This window comes from Misgurnus anguillicaudatus, chromosome 24 (assembly GCF_027580225.2).
Source record: "Misgurnus anguillicaudatus chromosome 24, ASM2758022v2, whole genome shotgun sequence".
NCBI lineage: Eukaryota > Metazoa > Chordata > Actinopteri > Cypriniformes > Cobitidae > Misgurnus > Misgurnus anguillicaudatus.
The window spans coordinates 9,364,480-9,385,921 of record NC_073360.2 but is presented as its reverse complement, the minus strand read 5'-3'; the positions used below and the strand labels follow the sequence as shown (position 1 = coordinate 9,385,921).

Here is a 21,442-nt window from a genome sequence, read left to right as displayed (position 1 = left end):
AGCAGATAACAACAACAGTTTTAGTCACAATAATAAGTTATGCCGACGTGCACAGCGTTCAACTCTGACCGAGCCAAACATGCAGAGACCGCAAACTTACTTAAAGGCGCTCTAAGCGAATTGACGCGTTTTAGACCATAAAACATTTTTTGTTACATACAGCAAACATCTCCTCACTATCTGCTTGCTGCCTGTCCGCTGATCAAACTGTAAAAAAACGCGATTCTCTGTAGACAGCTCAGGCTTGACAAACGGCAATATCAACATAGTGGCCAAACCTAGCACAACAAAACACAACAGTGTTCCAGCCAATAAACGACAAGAAGGATTTGGGGGTGGGGGTTGGGCGCGTTCATGAAAGCACGGACGGGAGAGGGAGGGGGAGGCGTTAGCTACGCTCCGTTTGTTTGAAAACAGTTCAAACATCAACAGGAAGTGACGTCGCACATTATTCGCTTAGAGAGCCTTTAAAACAGTATGAAGTAAAACGATCCACCTCCTCAATGTAGAAATACGAGCAGTACTTCTGTTTACAGGCAAGATTCCCGTTTTAAACACTCACTATATATCAAACAAATCACTATATATCACGTCTTTCCTCTCGGTCACTTTCTATCGTCTCTCCTCTCTTATCTCTCAAACTCTCTCTGAGCATCTTCCAAACAAACCCTCCCTTCCGACCATCTGATCCCAAACTGATGTTAGACACGTTTTTCTCATGTACAAATCAACCAAACTATAATATAGCAAAATAAACAAAAACAATATATTTTAAACAAAACCTAGTTTTAAAATACATAGAAAATAAAACATTTTATAATACATTAACCCTCAGTAAATAAAGAAAATAACAAATTTATACATCAGGGTTACATTTACTTGAGTACATTTTTTGGGTAACTAGTACTTTTAGAGTAAATTTAAGAATGGGTACTTTTTACTCTTACTCAAGTACATTTCTAGTGAAAAAACTGTACTTTTACTTCGCTACATTTGGCGACGTTACTGCGCTACTGTCAAATGGTAATACTTAATGAATATATTTTTTTTTAAGTTTATAGGGCCTGTTTGAAAGTTTCACGAGACAGGCTGCGTCACCCTTTAGCGCACGACCGCGCGGTCACCCTTTAGCGCGCGCGACCACGTGTAGATGATAGGAGAAGCATATGAGGGCGCGTGTGTGTTGTGCGATATATCGGAGGCAGATCATGCGTGGATTCAAGTTTGGTCTATGTTTTCACTCCAAGAGGTCAAAAAGAATAGTTTCATAATGTGATGCATGCTTTGTTCAATAAACGAGCTGACATCTCAGCGTACAGGAATTCAAGATCCAACCTGAAGTGGTAAGTCACATTAATGTCTATTTGAACACTGGTCATTTCACACACTGTCCGAGTTTTTTTTGCCATATGCACTCTTGTGCAAGCGATGACAAAACCTAGCGTAAGTTAAACCAAACAAACAGCACGTTCACATCTGCACATTTCCATATCATTTCCCCACAAAACTAAACAAACTGAACAGCATAACGTAACAACGTCTTGCATTTATACACAAATCCGGACACCTCACTAATGTGTAGAAAATACATTCGAATAAAAACGGGATTGTATTTTATTTACATCCTTCCTAAAGAATAAATAAAAATAAAAGAAGAAAGTTTGATTTTAAAGAAAAATTTATTATATATTATAATAAATGTAGAGTTGATTTGCACAAACAGATAAGTTCCATATGACATTCTAAAATGATCATTTTTATTAAGCTCCTGTTTATGTTCAGCAATTGCACTTTAATGGCAATGAAAATAACCTATTCATATAAAAACTTGATAACAAACAGACACACACGTTCTTTTTTGTTTACTGTTTGCATGTTTAAAAGGCAGATGCTGACAAGTTTGTGTTGTGAACATACAGTACAGAGTTAACCGTCAGAAAAACATCTGTGTGTGTGTGTGTTTGAGATTTTTTCTCAAATGACACGTTATGTGATGTTAAGTTGCCCATTGCAGGACTGAGATAGGCTGCTTTACTTGTATATAAGCAGAACAATGAGACTTTTAAGGAGAGGTTTGTGAAAACCCTCCAAGTAGTCTGAAATTCAGTGCTTTTGCGCTACTTCTCTATCAGATTGGAAGTAACGAGTAACTAACTACTTGAGTAGTTTTTCATCTAATACTTTTTTCCTCTTACTCAAGTAAATAATTAGATTTGATACTTTTACTTTTACTTGCGTACATTTTTGTATAAGTACTTGTACTTTTACTTGAGTACAGATTTTGGGTACTCTACCCACCTCTGAGGTAGAGTCGATGGTCTTTACACTCTTCGGCCTTCACACAATGAGGACTGCACGCTACCGCTGCTGCGATGGACTGACTGCTTAATAAGTGCAATGAGGTACTTTGCTGTGGAACTTCTTGTGTAGTATGCTGCTGATTTGCAGAAACGGAGTTATAAAACAGTACTTGGGAAAGTTTGTATAACAGCAACAAACATTTTTAGAACAGCGCCTGGCGGTGTTCAACCTTTAAACCCTTCACCTGTAAAAAGTTGTCAGCTTTTTTATGATTTTTAGTTAGTGGATAATAGCGGAAATATGGATTGCCCTAAAAATAGTAATTGGCAGGGAAGCGTTTCCTCTTAATTGACGATATAACTCAAAAGAAAGAGAAACCCCTATCATGTTTTTAACTAACATTCTTGCTAGGTTATTTTAATGTAATCAATGAAAATGTTTTTATAGTACGGTAAAAATCATAGCACATGTTCCATTGTATATACTATAGACCAGTCTGGCCCCCCAGACTCCAATATTAAGATATGTCTATGCATCAACATGACAATTTTACTATTATTGTAATATTGTCAAAATTAAAATATAACAAACAGCATTAATGTAAAGGTAAAAAAATCCTCACTTTGCAGCAGTGACACCGCCCTTCGCACAGCATCCTGCAATTCTTCATATTGTAACAGTTTACACAACAATTAAGTGTATAGTTTGGTGAACAGTATCTATTTAACTCATTCACCGCCATTGAGTCAATTATGAGTTAATATTTAACTAATAAATATGCCTTTCTGGACGAATTTCAAAGTAATAGTGTAATACCGCTTTTATCCACTGGATGGCGCCAAACCGAATTTATCAAAAACGGAAGTTAAAAAGATTTAATGGTTATTTTAACTGCCTTTATGTTTGATAGTCATTCTGAGTCTGATCTCTAACATAAATTCCTTTACAAAAATTTTTGCTCAAAATGTTTTATTTTTGAAGAGAAATATCCATATTTCAGTGGTTAAATTAAGTGGAAAAAGTAAATATATAATGAAACGTTTTTTTCCCCATTTTGTTTGTTTGTTTATTTGTTTATTGTTTGTTTGAAAGCAGAGGGTGTGTTCTTTAATTTGATATAATTTGTATGTTTATATATTTATAGAAGATAATTTTTCCTGCAAGGAATTTTGTGAAATCACAAAAATGCCGGTGGGCAACTTTTCTCAAAAAGGCTGGCGGTGAATGAGTTAAATTATGAGCTGACAATGACTACTTTAGAGAACTCAATGGGAAGTAAAAACAAAACAATATCTTAGACCATCTGCACTTACTGTAAGTTACAAGCACTAACTTTACGTAACGTATATCATTGTTAACTATTGGCTGTTGTCACAAATGGGTTGTGCAAATTTGTTTTTATTCACGATTTACTGCAAATTTCCTTGTTTTACCTCTTTCTTCTCCCTCTCTGACATTTAAAATTAATGCTAAGATAGCAAGGCAGCAAACTAGGTGCCTGAGGAAAAAAAATAGGTCACTGTGTGTTAAAAACAATCCAGATGCAGAGACATTAGTCAATGTCCTGCCCCCAAAGTCCCAAAAGTCATCTTGATCGAGCGAGCACTTATCTCAGCCCTTGCTAACGTGACTGCATTTGTGTGCACTGAGCGGAGGTGCGCTCTTGCGAGGACGCTTTTCCGCACGAGAATAGTGTTCTGCGCGCTTGTGAGGACGCTTTCCCGTGCACAAATAGTGTTCTGTGCGCTTGAATCTTTCGCTCGCACATGGTTTTTGCGAGTGCGACTTTTAGGTTTGATTAAACGCCATAGGCTTGATACAAGGAATTTGACAGCTGAAACCCAGGTCTTGCATATGTCAGTGCATAATGTTTCTTGAAGCACTGACTCCAGCTGCAGTCCACTCTTTGTGAATCTCCCCCCCATTTTTGAATGGGTTTTGTTTCACAATCCTCTCCAGGGTGCGGTTATCACTATTGCTTGTACAATTTTTTCTACCACATCTTTTCCTTCCCTTCGTCTCTCTATTAATCTGCTTGGACACAGAGCTCTGTGAATAGCCAGCCTCTTTTGCAAATGACCTTTTGTGTCTTGCCCTCCTTGTGCAAGGTGTCAATGGTCGTCTTTTGGAAAACTGTCAAGTCAGCAGTCTTCTCCATGATTGTGTAGTCTACTACAGAACTAGACTGAGAGACCACTTAAAGTCCTTTGCAGGTGTTTTGAGTTAATTAGCTGATTAGTGAATGGAAAGGAATTAGTGAAATAAATCAACTTTTTGATGATATTCTAATTGTATGACCAGCACCTGTATAGAAAAATGAATTATCAATGGCGTACAAGGCTACTCTTTTGAAAATCTTTACATAGACATTATATTTTATTAAATCAGTATTAAAATAGGCTATCTCTCTAAAAATCTCTCATTAAATTTATGGGATTTATGCAAATCATGCAAATTCTTTTCTTGAGTTGAAATTTTTCAACTTGTGCGTAAGATTTGTTTGAGGAAAATAAGCCAATTTGCATTGCCCCACGCAAATTTGCATCTTTATATTAATGTTGTATGTATTTTACTGGCGCAAATACTTAATCCACAGCACAAATTTAAAAAACTGTGGTGCTGCCTCTTTTTGGTGTCTGGCTTCTCTGCTCACCATGTTATGTGTGTGCGAATGAAATCTCACAACAGCATTGCAAGCAGACTTAAATGCTAGTGTGACGGAGTTAAAAAAGGAACATTAATTCTAATCATAGATATATACACTAGATGTCGCCTTGGCTACGGCAGTTCATTGGACCGAATGCGTTAAACAGAGCCGCCATCTTGAAACAGGGGAATCCTGCATCAGCGTAATTGTAGGCAATGGTGTAACGGAAATAAAATCACCATAAATCGTCATGAATGAGATTTTCTTCATTTTCTTTTGGTTCGTTTCAACAGTCAGACATATATTTAGCATTGGGTCATACAATTAAGTTTTAAAATTTTGAAAATCGGCTTTTTCTAACTTTAATGCATAGTGCTAGTAGCCCTAACATCCATGCGCAGCACAAAAGTCCAGCATCGTCCATGAATTCGAAGTACAGCCGGAGATAGCAGCTTTACCCAGATACTTCCTATGACAAGACCCCTGTTCTAAGATGGCGGCGGTTTTGACGCATGCTCAGAACCCCAAGGCGACATCTAGTGTATATATCTATAAATTCTAATGATATTCATGGTGTTGAATTACATGAAATTAGAGGATTAACTAAATAAAATGGTGTTTTGGTGCCCCCTAGTGGTTAAAACATTGCAGACATCTATTATTTTGTCCTTTTGGCCCCACCGTAGTTCAGCAGAAAATTGCTGACACTGCTGTGGTAAGTGTGTTTCTCTTCTCTCCAGTTTAGTTTGTTTAAAAATACGATAATAGTGTGTTTTAATATGAATTTCTCAAATGTAAATGTTTGTAATGATTATACAAACAAGTGTACAATGAGCTGAATGGGTTTATGTCTGACTGAAAATTTGTTGAGTAAACTACAGCTATACTAAAGTTGTACATGTGCTGCTACTGATGTAGCATTGTATGCTAAATGGAAAACACACAGATTAGTTTGTTCATTTTATGTTTTTGTTATTTTAGTGATTGCAGTGTCTGCACCCTGTTTTGTGATACATTTTAATGTGTTTCTCAGCTATGTGTATTTTATGTGTATTTTATTTTGTTATTTTGTTAACATTTAATTGTTATATGTAGTTCAGCAGAAAATGGCTGACACTGCTGTGGTGATTTATGTCTGCAGTGTCTGCACCCTGTTTTGTGATACATTTTGACGTGTTTCTCAGATTGTTGCCGCGGAGAATTAAAAGAAAAAGAGTCTTGTGTGATTGTGTCCATCCAAAGTTTGTGACGTTTGTTAAGCTCACATCTGAAAACAACCGTTACACTAGCAGCTAGCACATGGGTGATTCTCACGAAAACTTGGTTTTAAAAATGTCAAGCATGAAAATGTAAAAATTGCTTAAATGTACTTTTTTTCCCACCAGACATTGATAAACAAAGTCTGGAGTAAATGGGAACATTCATTTAAAAACTTTTACTTAACACATTTTGTAACATAATTTTAAAAAGTTGTCCTAAAAAATCTCATTACCGCAACAGTCAGAAAACATCAACACTGACATATTTTCAAAATGACATGACAAACCTGAAAGAACATAATTTGGAGATTCTGCACATGCATTTAAAATCAAAGTACTATGCTTCTATTAATTAAATTAACATTTAATAAGCATCTGTTGCGGTAATGATAATCAAAATGTCGTGTAAGCATTCTGACAAGACAATATTTCAAATTAACTGTAAAAAAATCATCTTACCTGGTAGCCATCTTGAAGTAACTGGTCCATGTGCTTGGTCACTCAAAATCAAACTTTATTAAAATTCTGTATGTGTGCTTAAACTGTTTTCAAAAAGTGTTGCGGAGGATGAGAACATCAGGCATGGACACATCATTTTCCTAAATTTTCTTCATTATTATTATACATGAATATTCAGTAAATATTTTTTCTGTCATCTAAAGTAGTCTAGCAAAACATCCATTTATTTTTTTTCATAATATTTTTGTGTTAATTTGATTAAATTACAACATAACGCATGTTCAAACACAGCCGGACACATTGCGGTAATGAGAATTTCAGCAGAAAATGAGATAAAATTTCCAATTATAAATTCTTATGTTGAAATCACACATTGTGCAAGGTAGAACACAGTATTGTGTTAATTCTGATGCTTTTTAATGTTACTATATTACACATTTTAAAGCTAAAATCATTAGTGCCGTGGTGTTTCAGTGGTTTCGTGAGAATCACCCACATAGTGACTGGATATCAACTTGCTGGAAGGCGTTTATATATCCCAGCGTTCAGATTATGCGGACACAGTAACTGAAGTGCAGGGAATATAAAACGGACATATTTGGATTGATAAAACGAACAACCGCAATTCACATCCGCAAATTGGACTGTGGGGGTTGAACGGAATGGTTCAATATTAAATTCAGAATTGTGCCATCCCTAGTATTACTAACTTAAAACGTACTTGTATGAATAACACATTAGTATGCACATGTATTTCATAGGTATTTGTTTAAACATCCAATAGTATAGATGTATATGCGAGTGTATGCATGCTTTTATGTATTCATAAGTGAAGTATGATTTTCTAGCCGCTTGGCCCCAGAGATATCCAGCCTTCCTAGGACGCATCCTTGTGTTTGAGAAACACTTAATATATCACTTAAGAAAACATTAAATTAAACCCACTGAATTTGTTCAAACTACTTTCATGGTGGATAAATGTACTTTTTGGTGCTTTAGCATTTTGAGTTTTACTATATTTTGTAATGTATGATTTAAATAAATCCTAATATACTTTAAGGTTAAAATGAAAGTGTACTTTGACAGGGCTTATAAAACAAACCAGCTGCAAACTTACTTATAAAAGTAAACTTACAAAAATAACCACAAAACTAAAACATCATCTACAGTAGATATTTAAATCGTTTTATGTGTTGTCTGGGAAGAATGGTTAATGGCATTTTCACATCTGTAATTCGGTTAATTTGGTCCGGTCCAAAAGCAAAAAATGATACACATTGTAACTTTTTTAGCAGATTTGGTTCCATTTCACACCACACTGATTGCTCTGATCCGCACCAATTGAAACGAACAAAAATTCTGTCATGTGATAAGATCAACATCACTCATTGGCCACATGTATTTGAACGTATTTCCTAAACGGCTTCACGATTGGTCAGAATCAACGTGCGGGAAATTCCAACGGAACCCCCGGAAGTAAACAAAAGAAGGATAAGGGCTCAGTCACACCAAAAGCGTTTATGGCAGTTGCAGGCGCCTTTTTTGAATGATATTCTATGGGCAGGGCGCGTTTGCGCGCTGTTTATGCGCGCCGAGCGCCTTGCGGTTTTCTGCCGCCTGCCGCGCACGCGTTTTTGAAGGAGCGCTGAGAGTGGAGGAGCGCCTGACGTCATTCGCGTCTTCCATTGTCCAATCGAATGAGGGGAGAGGCGGGCCTTATGTTGTGGCGAGGGAAGTTTACAGTTGCTTTGAAGAACCGGACTCCACTCGCTCACTCTCTCCTGCGTGTTTGTGCTCCTCTTATCCTCAAACAAGGTCAGAGCAAGCGCCCTCTTTTTAAAGTTTCTGCTAATATGACAGTTAACAGCAAAAGAGCGCTCACGCTTCAATATTTGATTGACAAGACAGCTGACTCGGTGGTTGCTTAGCAATATGAAAAGCCGCGCTGCACTGCTCTTTTTTAAAAAAGGCAGTGCGTCGCGCCTTGCGTTTGCAAGCGTTTAAAGCGCTTTTGGTGTGACTGAGCCCTAATACAGCAGACACCATGGACAGACGGCTGCGCGCTGTAATAAGGTCTCCGTGGTTGTTATACATAGTTTGTATACAGCACTCTAGACAAACTGTTCATTTTCAGAATGAATCGCGGATGCGGCTTGAAAACAACGGTTTAATGCACTACAAATGGCGAAGACAAAAAAATTTCGAGGCTCCGCCCGCACCTCCTCGCAACTCCAGGTATGTCCGTGATTTGTCATTGTGCTAATATTGCTAATAGAAACGGTCAACAAACACTTCCTCATCCGATAATGCACTGCGCAGTTGACTACGGCAGCTGGTTTAGTCCAAAATGCGCAGTACTTTTGCAGTTAGGTCGGTTCGATCTCGGATTGTGTTCTCACCACAAACGAACCACTCTAGAGTTCGCTTGAAAGCGTACCGAGACCACCTCTGCAAGCTGGTCTCGCTCCGCTTGTTTGGTCCGCTTTTGGTGCGCACCAGAGTTCGATTGCTGCATTCTCACCTGCCCAACGAACTGCACCAACTGAGCAATCTAACTCTGGTACGATTCAATCGAACTAAACAAGGCAGGTGTGAAAACCCCCTAAATGTCTTCTGCTGTTATTGGCAAGCAAACTTAACTCCAATGACTAGCAAAGCTTTATAGCACACAATATTTTTTATTTGTACAGGTATTAACAAAACATATTTTATATTACCAACACAGAACATTATGTTTTCATTTTATTATAAAGCCCCCAAAAGGGGAGCCATTTTTCTAGGATTATGAGATACAGTATGTGAAAATGACAAAAGTTGTCTAGCTATAACAGTACAGTATGTTTATTTCTTTATTTCTATAGCACTTTTTAAAATGTGGATTGTTGTAAAGCTGCTTTAATGAAAATATTTTAGCACAGAATCAGGTAAATGAGGAAAAGGCAACAATATCATCAAACAAACAAAGACGTGGCTAAAACTGAAATAATAAATGTTATAAGAATGTGTTTTTGTATGCATATGCTGTTTTCGTGAATACACATAAGAAACTGACTTTGAGCTCAAATGGTATTCTTGTAACCAGATTAAACCACTGTAGTCACATAACTATTTTTACAATGTCTTCACTTCCTCTTCTGGGCATATGGGGCTCAGAAAGATAAACAAAGGTCTTACGGGTGTGACATGAGGGTTTAATGAGTAATTAATGCAAAATTTTCATTCTGGAGTGAATTAACACTTTAAGTGTCTATGTTAAAAACAGTTATTTAATGATGCAATTTACCAGTAGTAGTAGTGATGGCTTGATAAATCATAAGTCAAGTGATGCATACTTCATCCATTTTGCTTTGATGTGTGGCGATGAGGTTCAGGTAAATAATATTTAGTTAATAAACACTTGATTCGTATAACACATACACTTTCCTTTTGGTCAGGACAGAACTTTATGTACAACTAAGCGAGAATGATAACATGACAAAGATTTAACTTTTTTTGTGATAAATAGCACTGAATTAAGGTGTCAAACTGACAGCCCTTGGCAATGATTTCTTCTTTCCAAAGCCAAGCTGGGCTCTGAAGGTCTTGCAGAAGATAAAGTATATAAGTGGATCAAAACAGACATTTAGCACTGAAAGCAGAACAGTCAGCTCCTTTAGGATGCTAAATGCCTGAACCATTGTACAGTCGCTGATGAAAACGTAAGGCAGCCTCACCAGATGATAGGGCACAAAACACACACAGAAAATCACCACTACAATAAGCATGTTACGCTTAGACTTGTTAAAGGTTTTGCTGTTTGATATGGCCTGTGCAGAGAATTGAGCTTTTCTGATCTTTTGCAAAGTTTTCCAGTACAGAAAAACCAGAGAAAACAGCACAAACATGAAGAGCACAATGGACGCACAATGGATGATTTTGTAGGCCAAGCTATGCTGAGAACTAAGTAGAGACTCACAACTAATATCTTCAGAGCTTTTATTGTGATCCCATGAAATCTGAAGGAATGGGATCAAGTAGATGGACCCGATGAGGACCAAGGAGGACCATGTTGCTATGGATATCAGGTGGGCAGTACGAACCGTCTGAAGGGCATTTGTTTCCAATGGCCTGACAATTTTGAGGTACCTGAAGTAAAGTAAGCAAATGTCTTAATACCTTTATAACTTTTGTTGAGCATAAAAATTTTAAAGATTATGATGTTATTAGACTAAAGCTTTAAAATAAAAAACATTATTCACTTAACATTATTCAAATTACTGTATGAGAAAGTAGCTCTGGTCAGTTGTTTGAGTCAAATCTTAAAAAAAAAAACATTGTTTGAAATGGTTTAAACAATTTGACTTCCTACTTCTTACACAACAACTCCTCCAATAAAAGTTGATTTAGATGGGTGTCAAGATTTTAACTTATTTTGTCCTGCCTATTTCGTAGAGCAAGGGCGAAAGTGCAGTACCATTTCTCAGAAAAATGTGAGGTAACACTTTACTTGAAGGGGTGTTCATAAGATTGACATGACACATTCATAATCATGACATGACACGTGCCATGAGCATGAAGGAGACCTTCATGCATGTCTATGACAAGTCTAATTAAGTGTCATTCGCTCAATTATGTTATTTTTAAATGCAAAGATGACATTGAGATGTCTTTGTTATGACAACTTGACATTAACCAATACATCATAACTTGTCATGACAACTTGACATTACCAAGACAACATAACTGACTACTTTTTACCAGTGATACAAATTGAATTTGTCAAGTGTTAATATTCTGTCATATCCCTGCTGAAAAGCATCAAACCAGCATGGAAATTATGCTGGTCTATGCTGGTTTAGCTGGTGGTTACTAGCATACTAGCACCAAAACACAACATATGCTGGTCTTGCTGGTGCTGATGCTGGTGGTGATGCTGGTTTAGCTTGTGTTCATTAGCAAACCAGCACCAAAACACAACATATGCTGGTCTTGCTGTTTTTTCAACAGGGATAGTTTTATAACAGCGTCATGAATATTTTTCTTGACCTCAACTACAGTGGTACAAATATAATTTGTCATTTAAATTTCATTTAGTGTTAAAGGACAAGTTCGGTATTTTACACTCAATGTCCTGTTTTCAGATTGTTTATGATGAAATAGAACGGTTTTGACTGAAATTTCAACATATGTGGCTGTCCCGAGAATTTTCGGGTGTTTGTTGTATCAGCCCCCACCTCTACAATGGGTCTATAGGTGCACTGAAACAATCCTTCCTAAAATGCATTACCCTTTCGTTTACAAAGACATGAAACTCACAGAGTGGTCAAGGGTGTTCACTTATATGCTCACACAAAAATCACAGCAAAAGACGCTTTCCAACAGGTTTTATCGTAGTTTTTGTCCAACTCCATTGACTTGTATTAGATGTGGTGTGAGGTACAGTATTACTCCGCGCCGGGAACCTTGTTTCTATTCTTGCAATTGGCAAAGGTGGATTATCGCCACCAACTGGGCTGGAGTGTCTATTATTCAAGCTCTCAGTGGAAGAATGTACGGGTTTGAAGCGTTTGGAAAAATAGGTCCACAAGTTAACAACGAATGCTAAAACACCTGTTGGAGGGCGTCTTTTGCAGTGATTTTTGATCTTTTTTTTTTCAAGATCTTTCTTTGTAAACGAAAGTTTAATGCATTTTAGAAATGATTGTTCCGGTGCACCTGTGGACGCATTGTGGAGGTGGGAGGTGATAGAACAAACACCCGAAAATTCTCGGTACAGCATCATATGTCCAAATTTCAGTCAAAACCGTTCCATTTCATTACAAACAATCTGAAAACAGGGCTTTAAGTGTAAAATAACGAACTTGTCCTTTAATACTCATAGTTTTATAACAACGTCATGAATATTATTATTATTATCCGGGATAGCAGCGGAGTTTTGCGTGTGTGTTTGTTTAACGCTGGATTTCGTTGAAAAGTCCCAACCGGGTAATGAGTTGCATGCGGTAAGACAGACTTCTGTCCTATGTTGGAAATAGGTGCGTGCATATTATATTTATGACACAAACATGTAGTTTACTTCCTGTTTCTGTTTGTTTAATGGTCTGACAAACTACTTTAAAAGCACTTTGTTATTTATTCTTCACAGAGTTTACCGGAAGTTATGTGATGACCACGAGAGCCGCGTGTTTATGTTGTAACTCCTGAAACCGTCTATAGGTTTTCCTGATTAACATCAGAAATACAGAAACAGTTTGTGTTATGTGAGCTTTAACAGACATAAACCTTTTTAAAGGCATATTAAATTACTATTTTTATAATGAATATTGTTTTCTAGGGTGGCACCAAGGACTTTTTTAACCTTGGACCCTACACTGGCTACCCACACAAGTTACTTATGATATTCTATCGTCTCAGCCTTAGTGAACCCCTCAGATCTCAACTATTTACTTTTGGTGTTCAGAGTTGTTTGATGTATATTTTCTCATTAACTGCTTATGCTGATTAATATAGCATTGTTGACTGTTTACATAATGTAAAAGGGTCAGATTCAAATCTGCCCATATTTTCACCACAGATTTACATTGGGGACAATGTTAGGTGCTGTTTTCAGCTCGATCATTAAATATAGTAGCCAAGCAAGCCATGCACACAGTTTCCAAACATATTAATAATTTCACTTTAAGACATCAAATAGTCTAGAACCTTAATTAGAAAAAAAGAAAAATATTAGACACGTACGAGTTAACAGTTTATACTTAAGTTTATAGAGTTCTAAGTTTTCAAGTGGGATAATTTGTAAACTAGGTTTACATGTCAAGTCACATAAATAACAAAAAGGTAAAATATGAAGTAAAACAGGAAATTAATTGATGTTAAAAAAAAGAAAAAGCAAATATTTAGTTAACATAAGATGGTTACCTGTTTGCAGCAATAAAGTCCATGAAGAGAATACTTGCATACATGTTTAAATAGAAGGCGGTTGCTCCAAAGCTGCAGTATATGATCCGCAGTGTCATTGAAAAGGTCACATTGTTAGCGATCCGCAAAGGTAAGGAAAGGCAAAGGAAGAAGTCAGCCGCAGCTAGGTTCTTCAGGTAGATGGTGACACTGGACTGGACACGCTGTTTGGTGCAGAAATAAACTTTCATCGTGATGCAGTTCAGCACCAGACTGATAAGAAACACCAATGAGTATGCAAATATGAAAGCAGGGTGAGTTGAGACCCAAACTTCTTTAAATTCACACAGAGCTTCAGTTATGTTAGTCTTGTTAGGATTAATGGTGTTGTTTAGAGAAGTGGTTGAAGGGACTGTTGATTCCATCTAGATAAGAAAATGAGAAACATTTAATTCAGATCTTTTTTAAACCTGGCTTAATTATGAATACGTTAAAACATATAAACTTAGGGGCGTGTATGACAAAAAGACTGCGGTCTAGTCAGGGGTGGTAAAAGTACTCAAAAGTTATACGAGTAAAAGTATTTATACCCAAATAAAAAATTACTCCAGTAAAAGTAGAAAGTCCTCCAATCAAACATCACTTGAGTAAAAGTACAAAAGTATCCAATTTAAAACGTACTTAAGTACCAAAAGCAAAAAGAAAATATTATAAATAACTATAGCAATAATTAGGCAGATCAATTTTTTTGGCAACATGCAGGGAAAACCAGTTGTGCTTACTAGCTTCCAAGCAAACATAGGGGCAGTTTCCCGGACAGGGATTATATACCTAGACTAAAAAAATTAAGAGCTGTCCAAACTGAAAACAACTTGCACCGACATATCTAAAAATACAACAGTACCATTTGTTTTGCCTCAAAATGCACACAAGTAATGTGTTTAGTAAAGCATGCTTGTTAAAACTAGTTATATTTCCTAATTAAACTAAGGCCTAGTCCTGGTTTAAGCTAATTCCTGTCAGGGAAACCACCCCATAACATTCCCCTAATGTTCAAATTTGGTTTCCATTTGGTTATTTTTGGGAACCAAATAAAAACTTTCTGGGAACGTTTCCCTGCAGGTTAATTTTAGGTTTAATTTGTTAAAGGTGTATTGGAGGATTTTCTCGAATTTTAGAAAAGAACCACCTTCTCCCCTTTTTAAAAAATGCAATTGCGCAACACTCCTGATTGACAACTAGGAGGACCAATAGTCTTGATGATCCACCCGGAAAAAGAAAATCCTCCGCAATACCTTTAAAGTGAATGAAATCTTTTTATCTCAGAGAATAAATTATTTTAGCAAATTCTTTTATCTTTTTCTTCACTTAGTAACGTTAACAATGTGTGGACAAAAAGATATTTTAATGATTTCCAATTGATTTGACACGTCTTATAAAGAGAATATGATATAAAGGAGAAGCTTTAAATATTTTATCTAAAAACGAATTGGCGACTAACTGCAGTGGTAAGATCTGTAGTGTTTATTTATCTGTCAATAAATATCCGTTTAAGTCCTCTATATCGTGATTAACTCATTATTAATATATTTTATAAAATACAATGTAATCTAAAAACAATATGTGATGCTGAGGTTTTTTATTATTAAAAATAAGCTCCAGTTCATGTTCTCATTGATCAATAAACACAGATTAACACATTATTTTTAGTCTGATTATTTGCATTGAGGCATACATTATCACAATATAAAGGTTAGTGGAACGAGAGCTGAACCTTCACATGTTTCTGTGGTCATCTTCCACTTCGCAATGCGCGCCGAACTGACTGCTGAGCGTATGCTGGCAAAGCTTGCGGGCATTCTTTTTTTTTTCAAAAGAAAACCCAGTTTTTCATTGGTTTGGAAAAGCCAGTGTAATAAATACTTGGAGCGGGCATGGGGAAATGTATCGGAGTAAAAAGTAAACTTTTTCTTTAATATTGTAGTGGAGTAAGAGTAAAAGTAGATGCAAATAAAACATACTCAAGAAAAGTACAGATCCCCCCAAAAAATACTTAAGTAAAGTAACAAAGTATTTTTACTTTGTTACTTACCACCACTGTGTCAAGTTAAAAGGAGTCCTTTAAAAGCTGTATTGGATCACAGGAATTGACCGAATCTACCAAAGAACTTAATCCAGAAGTTCTGATGCAAGATTCATTCCAACAAGGTTTTAAGAGTTAACCAATTAACAGGTTTACCATGGCATTTTTAAATTTTTCTTTTAAAATTATGAACATGTTTTACAGTGTACAAATCCTCACCAACTAAAAAACACCATCCTCCATTCAGACAAGACCCAACAACTGCTATAAGAAGCACATTAACCAGCAACACCTCTGCCCCACATACACCAGACATCAACATCTCTGCCCCACATCACACATTTATGCATCACAACAAAAATCTCTGGCCGTTTTTAGACACATCTGAGGCTGACAAATCTCAGGCTGAGACAGACACATTCCTGTTTAAACCAGGGCCTTTATTCACAAAAAATTTATCTTACCACAAAGGGTTCTCCTTACTCTAACAGTAAAAGTTCTTAGCTGGTGAAAGGAACTTTTTACTAAAGAATTGGTATGAAACTTAAGCTTAGAGAAAGGCAGGGTTGGCCTCGTTGCTAAGGGGTCATCAAGATTATCATCTATTACTAACTTTAGCATAGTGTCACAGGTCAGAGCGAACCACAGAAGTCTTCCCATGATGTACTCTCTTCTCGCACGTGCCTTTCATCCACTGTTTCCAGCTGACACTGTTTCTTGTCTTACAGATGGACTGTCCGTGGCACCTTTCCGTCTTCCTGAGGCAAAGAGAGAAACACGGTAAGTACCACGTGAGCGGAGGTAAATACCTTGTACTGCAACTGGACTTCCTTTGAGACACAGAGATTGGTAAATGGTCGATCCTCGATGTATACACCGAAAGGTAAGTATTTCTTCACCGCGGAGATGCAGGTGGGCGTCCCAGGTAAGTAGCTCGCTTGTACAGACTGGATACACAGGGGTGACTGGATCTTCACAGGTACATGTCCAAGGCAGACAACTGCAGCTCCACTCTAGACATACAGGAAGATATTCACAGGTAAGTGGTTCTTAGCTCTAGGCATACAAGGGCATACTATCAGGAAAGTGGTATACAGCTGTGGGCATACGGGTACGTATTCACGGATAGATGGCTCTTAGCTTCGGGGCATACAGGTACGTATCCACAAGTAAGTGACTTTTTGCTTTGGCATGTATAGGCGTACTCTCAGGTAAGTGGCTTACAGGTAGGCATTCATGGATAGGTGGCTCTTAGCTTTGGGGGATACAGGTGTATATCGGCGGGTAAGTGACTCTTTGCTTTAAGCATGCAAGGGCGTACTCAGATGAGGGGCTCTTTACTTTGGGGGCATACAGGTACGTATTTTCAGGTAGTGGTTTACAGCTGTGGGCATACAGGTATGTTTACAGGGCAAATAACTGGGTCTTCTGCCTCTCTAGGCATATAGGGGCGTATTCTCAGAGAAGGGGCTCCTAGCTGTGAGGCATACAGGCACGTATTCACAGGTAGGTGTCTCTTAGTCTGACTCTACAGGGAATATGCAAGGACACAGAAAGCATTCCACTTACGGACCCTTAAAGGGATGGGCGACAGGCCTTGGCCTCGTTGGGGCTGGAGAGACTGGAGAGGATGTACTACACCTATACTTGGGACCTCTTCAACGGGGCAGACTTCCCGGGCCACATCCACTTGATTGCCTTTAACCGTTGACAACTCTCCCACAATGATTCCCAGCCTTTGGCGCGACGCTGCAAAGCTAGCAGTAGAGAGACTCACAGCAATACTTTACAATGCATACACTTCAGTAAACTCGGGGAGAAAAAGATACACCACCTCTCAGCTTCGAACAAGGGCAGATGGGGGTCTAGTTTGACTCTGCTGCTCGTTGGACCTACCACGGCCAGGCCGCCGCCACCGCTGCGGGTGGTCCTGGTCAGTCGTTTACACCAGGCCGGTATGAAGACAATACCGGGGTTGAACGCTTCCCTCTTCTCTCTTCTAAACCACGGGACAAGAGATCTAGACAGGGGCGAACCTCCAGAAGTACTCCACAGTTAGTCAACACTCACCTAAATGAGGTCACACAGCAGTCACTTGTACAGCAGATAATACTTCCCCACGTTAACGTCCTTTCCCACACTATTCAGTGTACCTTACTTGTTGATATCGTTGCACCGCTTCCAGGTGGAGAGTGAGGATCAGGAGTTATGAGCAGGCATGCATAAAAGAGGTGGTCACTACTGGCACAGCGTACGTTTTTCCCCCCAGGATTTCCTTCTCTGCCTAAAAGGGACACAGCACAGCACTGCAATCTTTAGGTGTACACACGTCAACACAGACTCACCCAATGCACTTCACACACTCTAGTGACTTAGGGTCGGCACCTTACGTTTGGACCGAGGGTTCGTCCAGAGAAAAATCCAGAACACTGACACAGCGAATGGCCCACAGTCAACGTCTCAGCCACAGCAAGATAACGTCCTCCCGATACAATCGATTTACACTCACCTAAATGATTATTAGGAAAACCATACTAATACGGTGTTTGACCCCCTTTCGCCTTCAGAACTGCCTTAATTCTACGTGGCATTGATTCAACTAGGTGCTGAAAGTATTCCTTAGAAATGTTGGCCCATATTTATAGGATAGCATCTTGCAGTTGATGGAGATTTGTGGGATGCACATCCAGGGCATGAAGCTCCCGTTCCACCACATCCCAAAGATGCTCTATTGGGTTGAGATCTGGTGATTGTGGGGGCCATTTGAGTACAGTGAACTCATTGTCATGTTCAAGAAACCAATTTGAAATGATTTGAGCTTTGTGACATGGTGCACTGTCCTGTTGGAAGTAGCCATCAGAGAATGGGTACATGGTAGTCATAAAGGGATGGAGAATGGTCAGAAACAATGCTCAGGTAGGCCGTGGCATTTAAACAATGCCCAATTGGCACTGAGGGGCCTAAAGTGTGCCAAGAAAACATCCCCCACACCATTACACTACCACCAGGCTGCACAGTGGTAACAAGGCATGATGGATCCATGTTCTCATTCTGTTTACGGCAAATGCTGACTCTACCATCTGAATGTCTTAACAGAAATTGAGACTCATCAGACCAGGCAACATTTTGTCAGTCTTCAACTTTCCAATTTTGGTGAGCTCGTGCAAATTGCAGCCTCTTTGTAGTGGAGATGAGTGGTACCCGATAAGGTCTTCGTCTGTTGTAGCCCATCCGCCTCAAGGTTGTGCGTGTTGTGGCATCACAAATGCTTTGCTGCATACCTCGGTTGTAAAGAGTGGTTATCAGGAGATTTTATTGCACTGATATATGCTTTGGATTCGCATTCCCTCAGTCTAATAGCTAATAAATCTCTGGGTCTGATTCATAATAATACTTCTGCCTAATTTTATGCCAAATGAAATGAATGCTTTTGATTGTGATCAGTAAAATTCTGCTAATTTTTGCAGTGCTTCAATTTTGTTTTCTAATTGTGTACGCTGATAGGTTTTAGTTTTGGCAAGATTAGAAAAAATTAAATACAAAACCCCCGTATAGCACATTTAGGGTCAGATTAATTTACAGCTTGCCTCAGTGCAAACCATCATTCTGGCGTTAAATAACAACTGTCAGGGTTTACTAAAGACGCGCAGTGGATAATTAGTGCTGAAAAGTGTGGTTTAGTTATTTTTGCGTTTCCCTGGAGTTTCCTTTTCAGATGAGCCATGTTTGAGAGGAGATTATTTAAATGATTAGCACAATGTGATTTACTAATGTTAATTTTGCACTTGAAATGGCTGCAATGTTGCTAAAAACAAAATGGCATCACGGAGAGCAGAGAACGCGTGATACATAGCAGAGGATTGTTTTAACACGTAACAGTTTCTTTGGAATGCCAGAGGAACATATTTTTCAAAAATAATGTTTGGTTATTTTTATTTGCTAAAGTAAATATAAAAGTCTACAGTCACTAGGAGATGTCACACAATACCAGATGTTTCAAAACTTCTTGTAAGCCTTCATTTTTTGTCCTACAGTAATTTTCAGTGTCTTATGGCTTTGTTAGCTGGGATTTGAAACCCCGAATTTTCCACTGCGATGTCCGTGGGGCTGAACTCAAGATTAGCTCTGCTTATTTGTGACCCTGAACTTATTGCGCTGCTCTTAGTAGATTGTGTCAAAATCTTAGTAGAAATCTGGCCCTGGTTTCCCATAGTATTTGAATATTTGTCCAAGTAAGACATTGGAAATATTTCCAAATATTTTCTATCTGTCTGGTTTGGGCAATAAATGAAAACCAATGCTTATCTTTCATTATATATTTCTACCCTCATTGTCATCTCCAGTGTGTTCAATGATTAAATAGAGCTTTATGTTGACTAATATAAGTACCCCTCCCCCCTTAGTTTTATTAAGGGTGCAGGCTGAAGCCACCAACTTGTAATGTTTATTATTAAAGGGTGCCACTGCTTGTGTTTCCTGTGTGAGGGCACAGGATACAGAATTGCAATGTAGGTATTCTAGTACACGGTAAGCTTGACATCAGAATTTAGGCCATTTACCAGTCCTTCCAGAAAAACGCAGAGTTTTTTTGTGATTGTTGCGGGCAAAAATCCTCGATTTTGCAGCAGGTTTTTTTTTTAAATGCGATGGAATATGCAGGATATTTATGCAATTTATGCGATGAAATTGTGGGAATTTGTGAAAATTGCAGAACTTGCAAAAACTACGGAAACTTGCAAAAGCTGCAATGATGTTCAAGTCACATAATCACGTCACTTCATAACGTTCCCTTGGCAACAGAGGACACGGCTGCGCTTGTGTGGAGTAAATGCAACATTTTTCAACTTTCTGCTAATATATATGTGACTTTTTGCTACAAAAATATGGGGATTATAAAATCATGCAAGCTCCGCATATTTTGTGCGCGGAAATCTGTAATTAATGTGGCTAAAGTGCGTCGTATTTGGAAAAAATGCGGCCCCGCATAAATATGCGGACTTTGACTAATTATGCAATAAATCGTGCGATTGCACAATCACGTTTTTCTGGAGGGACTGATTTACATTCAGTGACAATATATTCAGAGCCATCATTTATAAAGTGCATACTTGGCAAGAAAATAAATATAGTTTCGTAGAGTGAAACAAGCATATTGACGAGTGTTCCAAGTAACAGTTTGTCTGAAAAAATAGCCATTTTCACACTATATATATGAAATAAAGACCTTTGTGTCTGTTGCAAGGCATGTAACAGTATAGACAGCATAATTACAGTAATAATAGCAACTATATACAACAAACAGAGCAGACCACAGTAATAAACATTTAAACCTGTAGGTCTGCCAAAAAAATCTACTTCAACGCAAGCCATAACCCCACTAAGCCAAATTTAGCTGCAGCATATGTCTTCTGTGGCAATGCGCTGACAAAATACTCTTCTTTTTAAGAGGAGTCGAACATTAACATTTCATCCTTGTGCTGTAGCTTAAAGGGATACTTCACCGATTTAGCATTCAGCTTTGTATCTGTAGAACCCCGGCAGTATTACTGAATGACCATGTTTCCCTCCATCATTTCCCCCTGAGAGGAGAGATATCTGCATTTTGGTTCTGCAAAAAAGTCCTCCGATGATGCAAAAATCGTCATATTACATCATCGGAGGACTTTTTTGCAGAACCAAAATGCAGATATCTCTCATCTCAGGGGGAAATGAGGGAGGGAAACATGGTCATTCAGTAATACTGCCGGGTTTCTACAGATACAAAGCTGAATGCTAAATCGGTGAAGTATCCCTTTAATCATCGCCGGATAGATGAGA

At 38.1% G+C, this 21,442-nt stretch overlaps 1 protein-coding gene across 1 annotated transcript; it reads right to left on the bottom strand.

Moving 5' to 3' along the window:
• Positions 1–9,345: 9,345 nt before the first annotated feature.
• LOC129437646 (P2Y purinoceptor 14-like) lies at positions 9,346–13,954 on the bottom strand. Its single transcript, XM_055195910.2, has 2 exons — positions 13,564–13,954; positions 9,346–10,791 (listed from the first exon to the last, which is right to left on the bottom strand). Exons 1-2 carry the CDS (start codon positions 13,791–13,793, stop codon positions 10,179–10,181), a joined length of 843 nt encoding a protein of 280 aa, XP_055051885.2. The 5' UTR covers positions 13,794–13,954; the 3' UTR covers positions 9,346–10,178.
• Between the last annotated feature and the right edge of the window lie 7,488 nt (positions 13,955–21,442).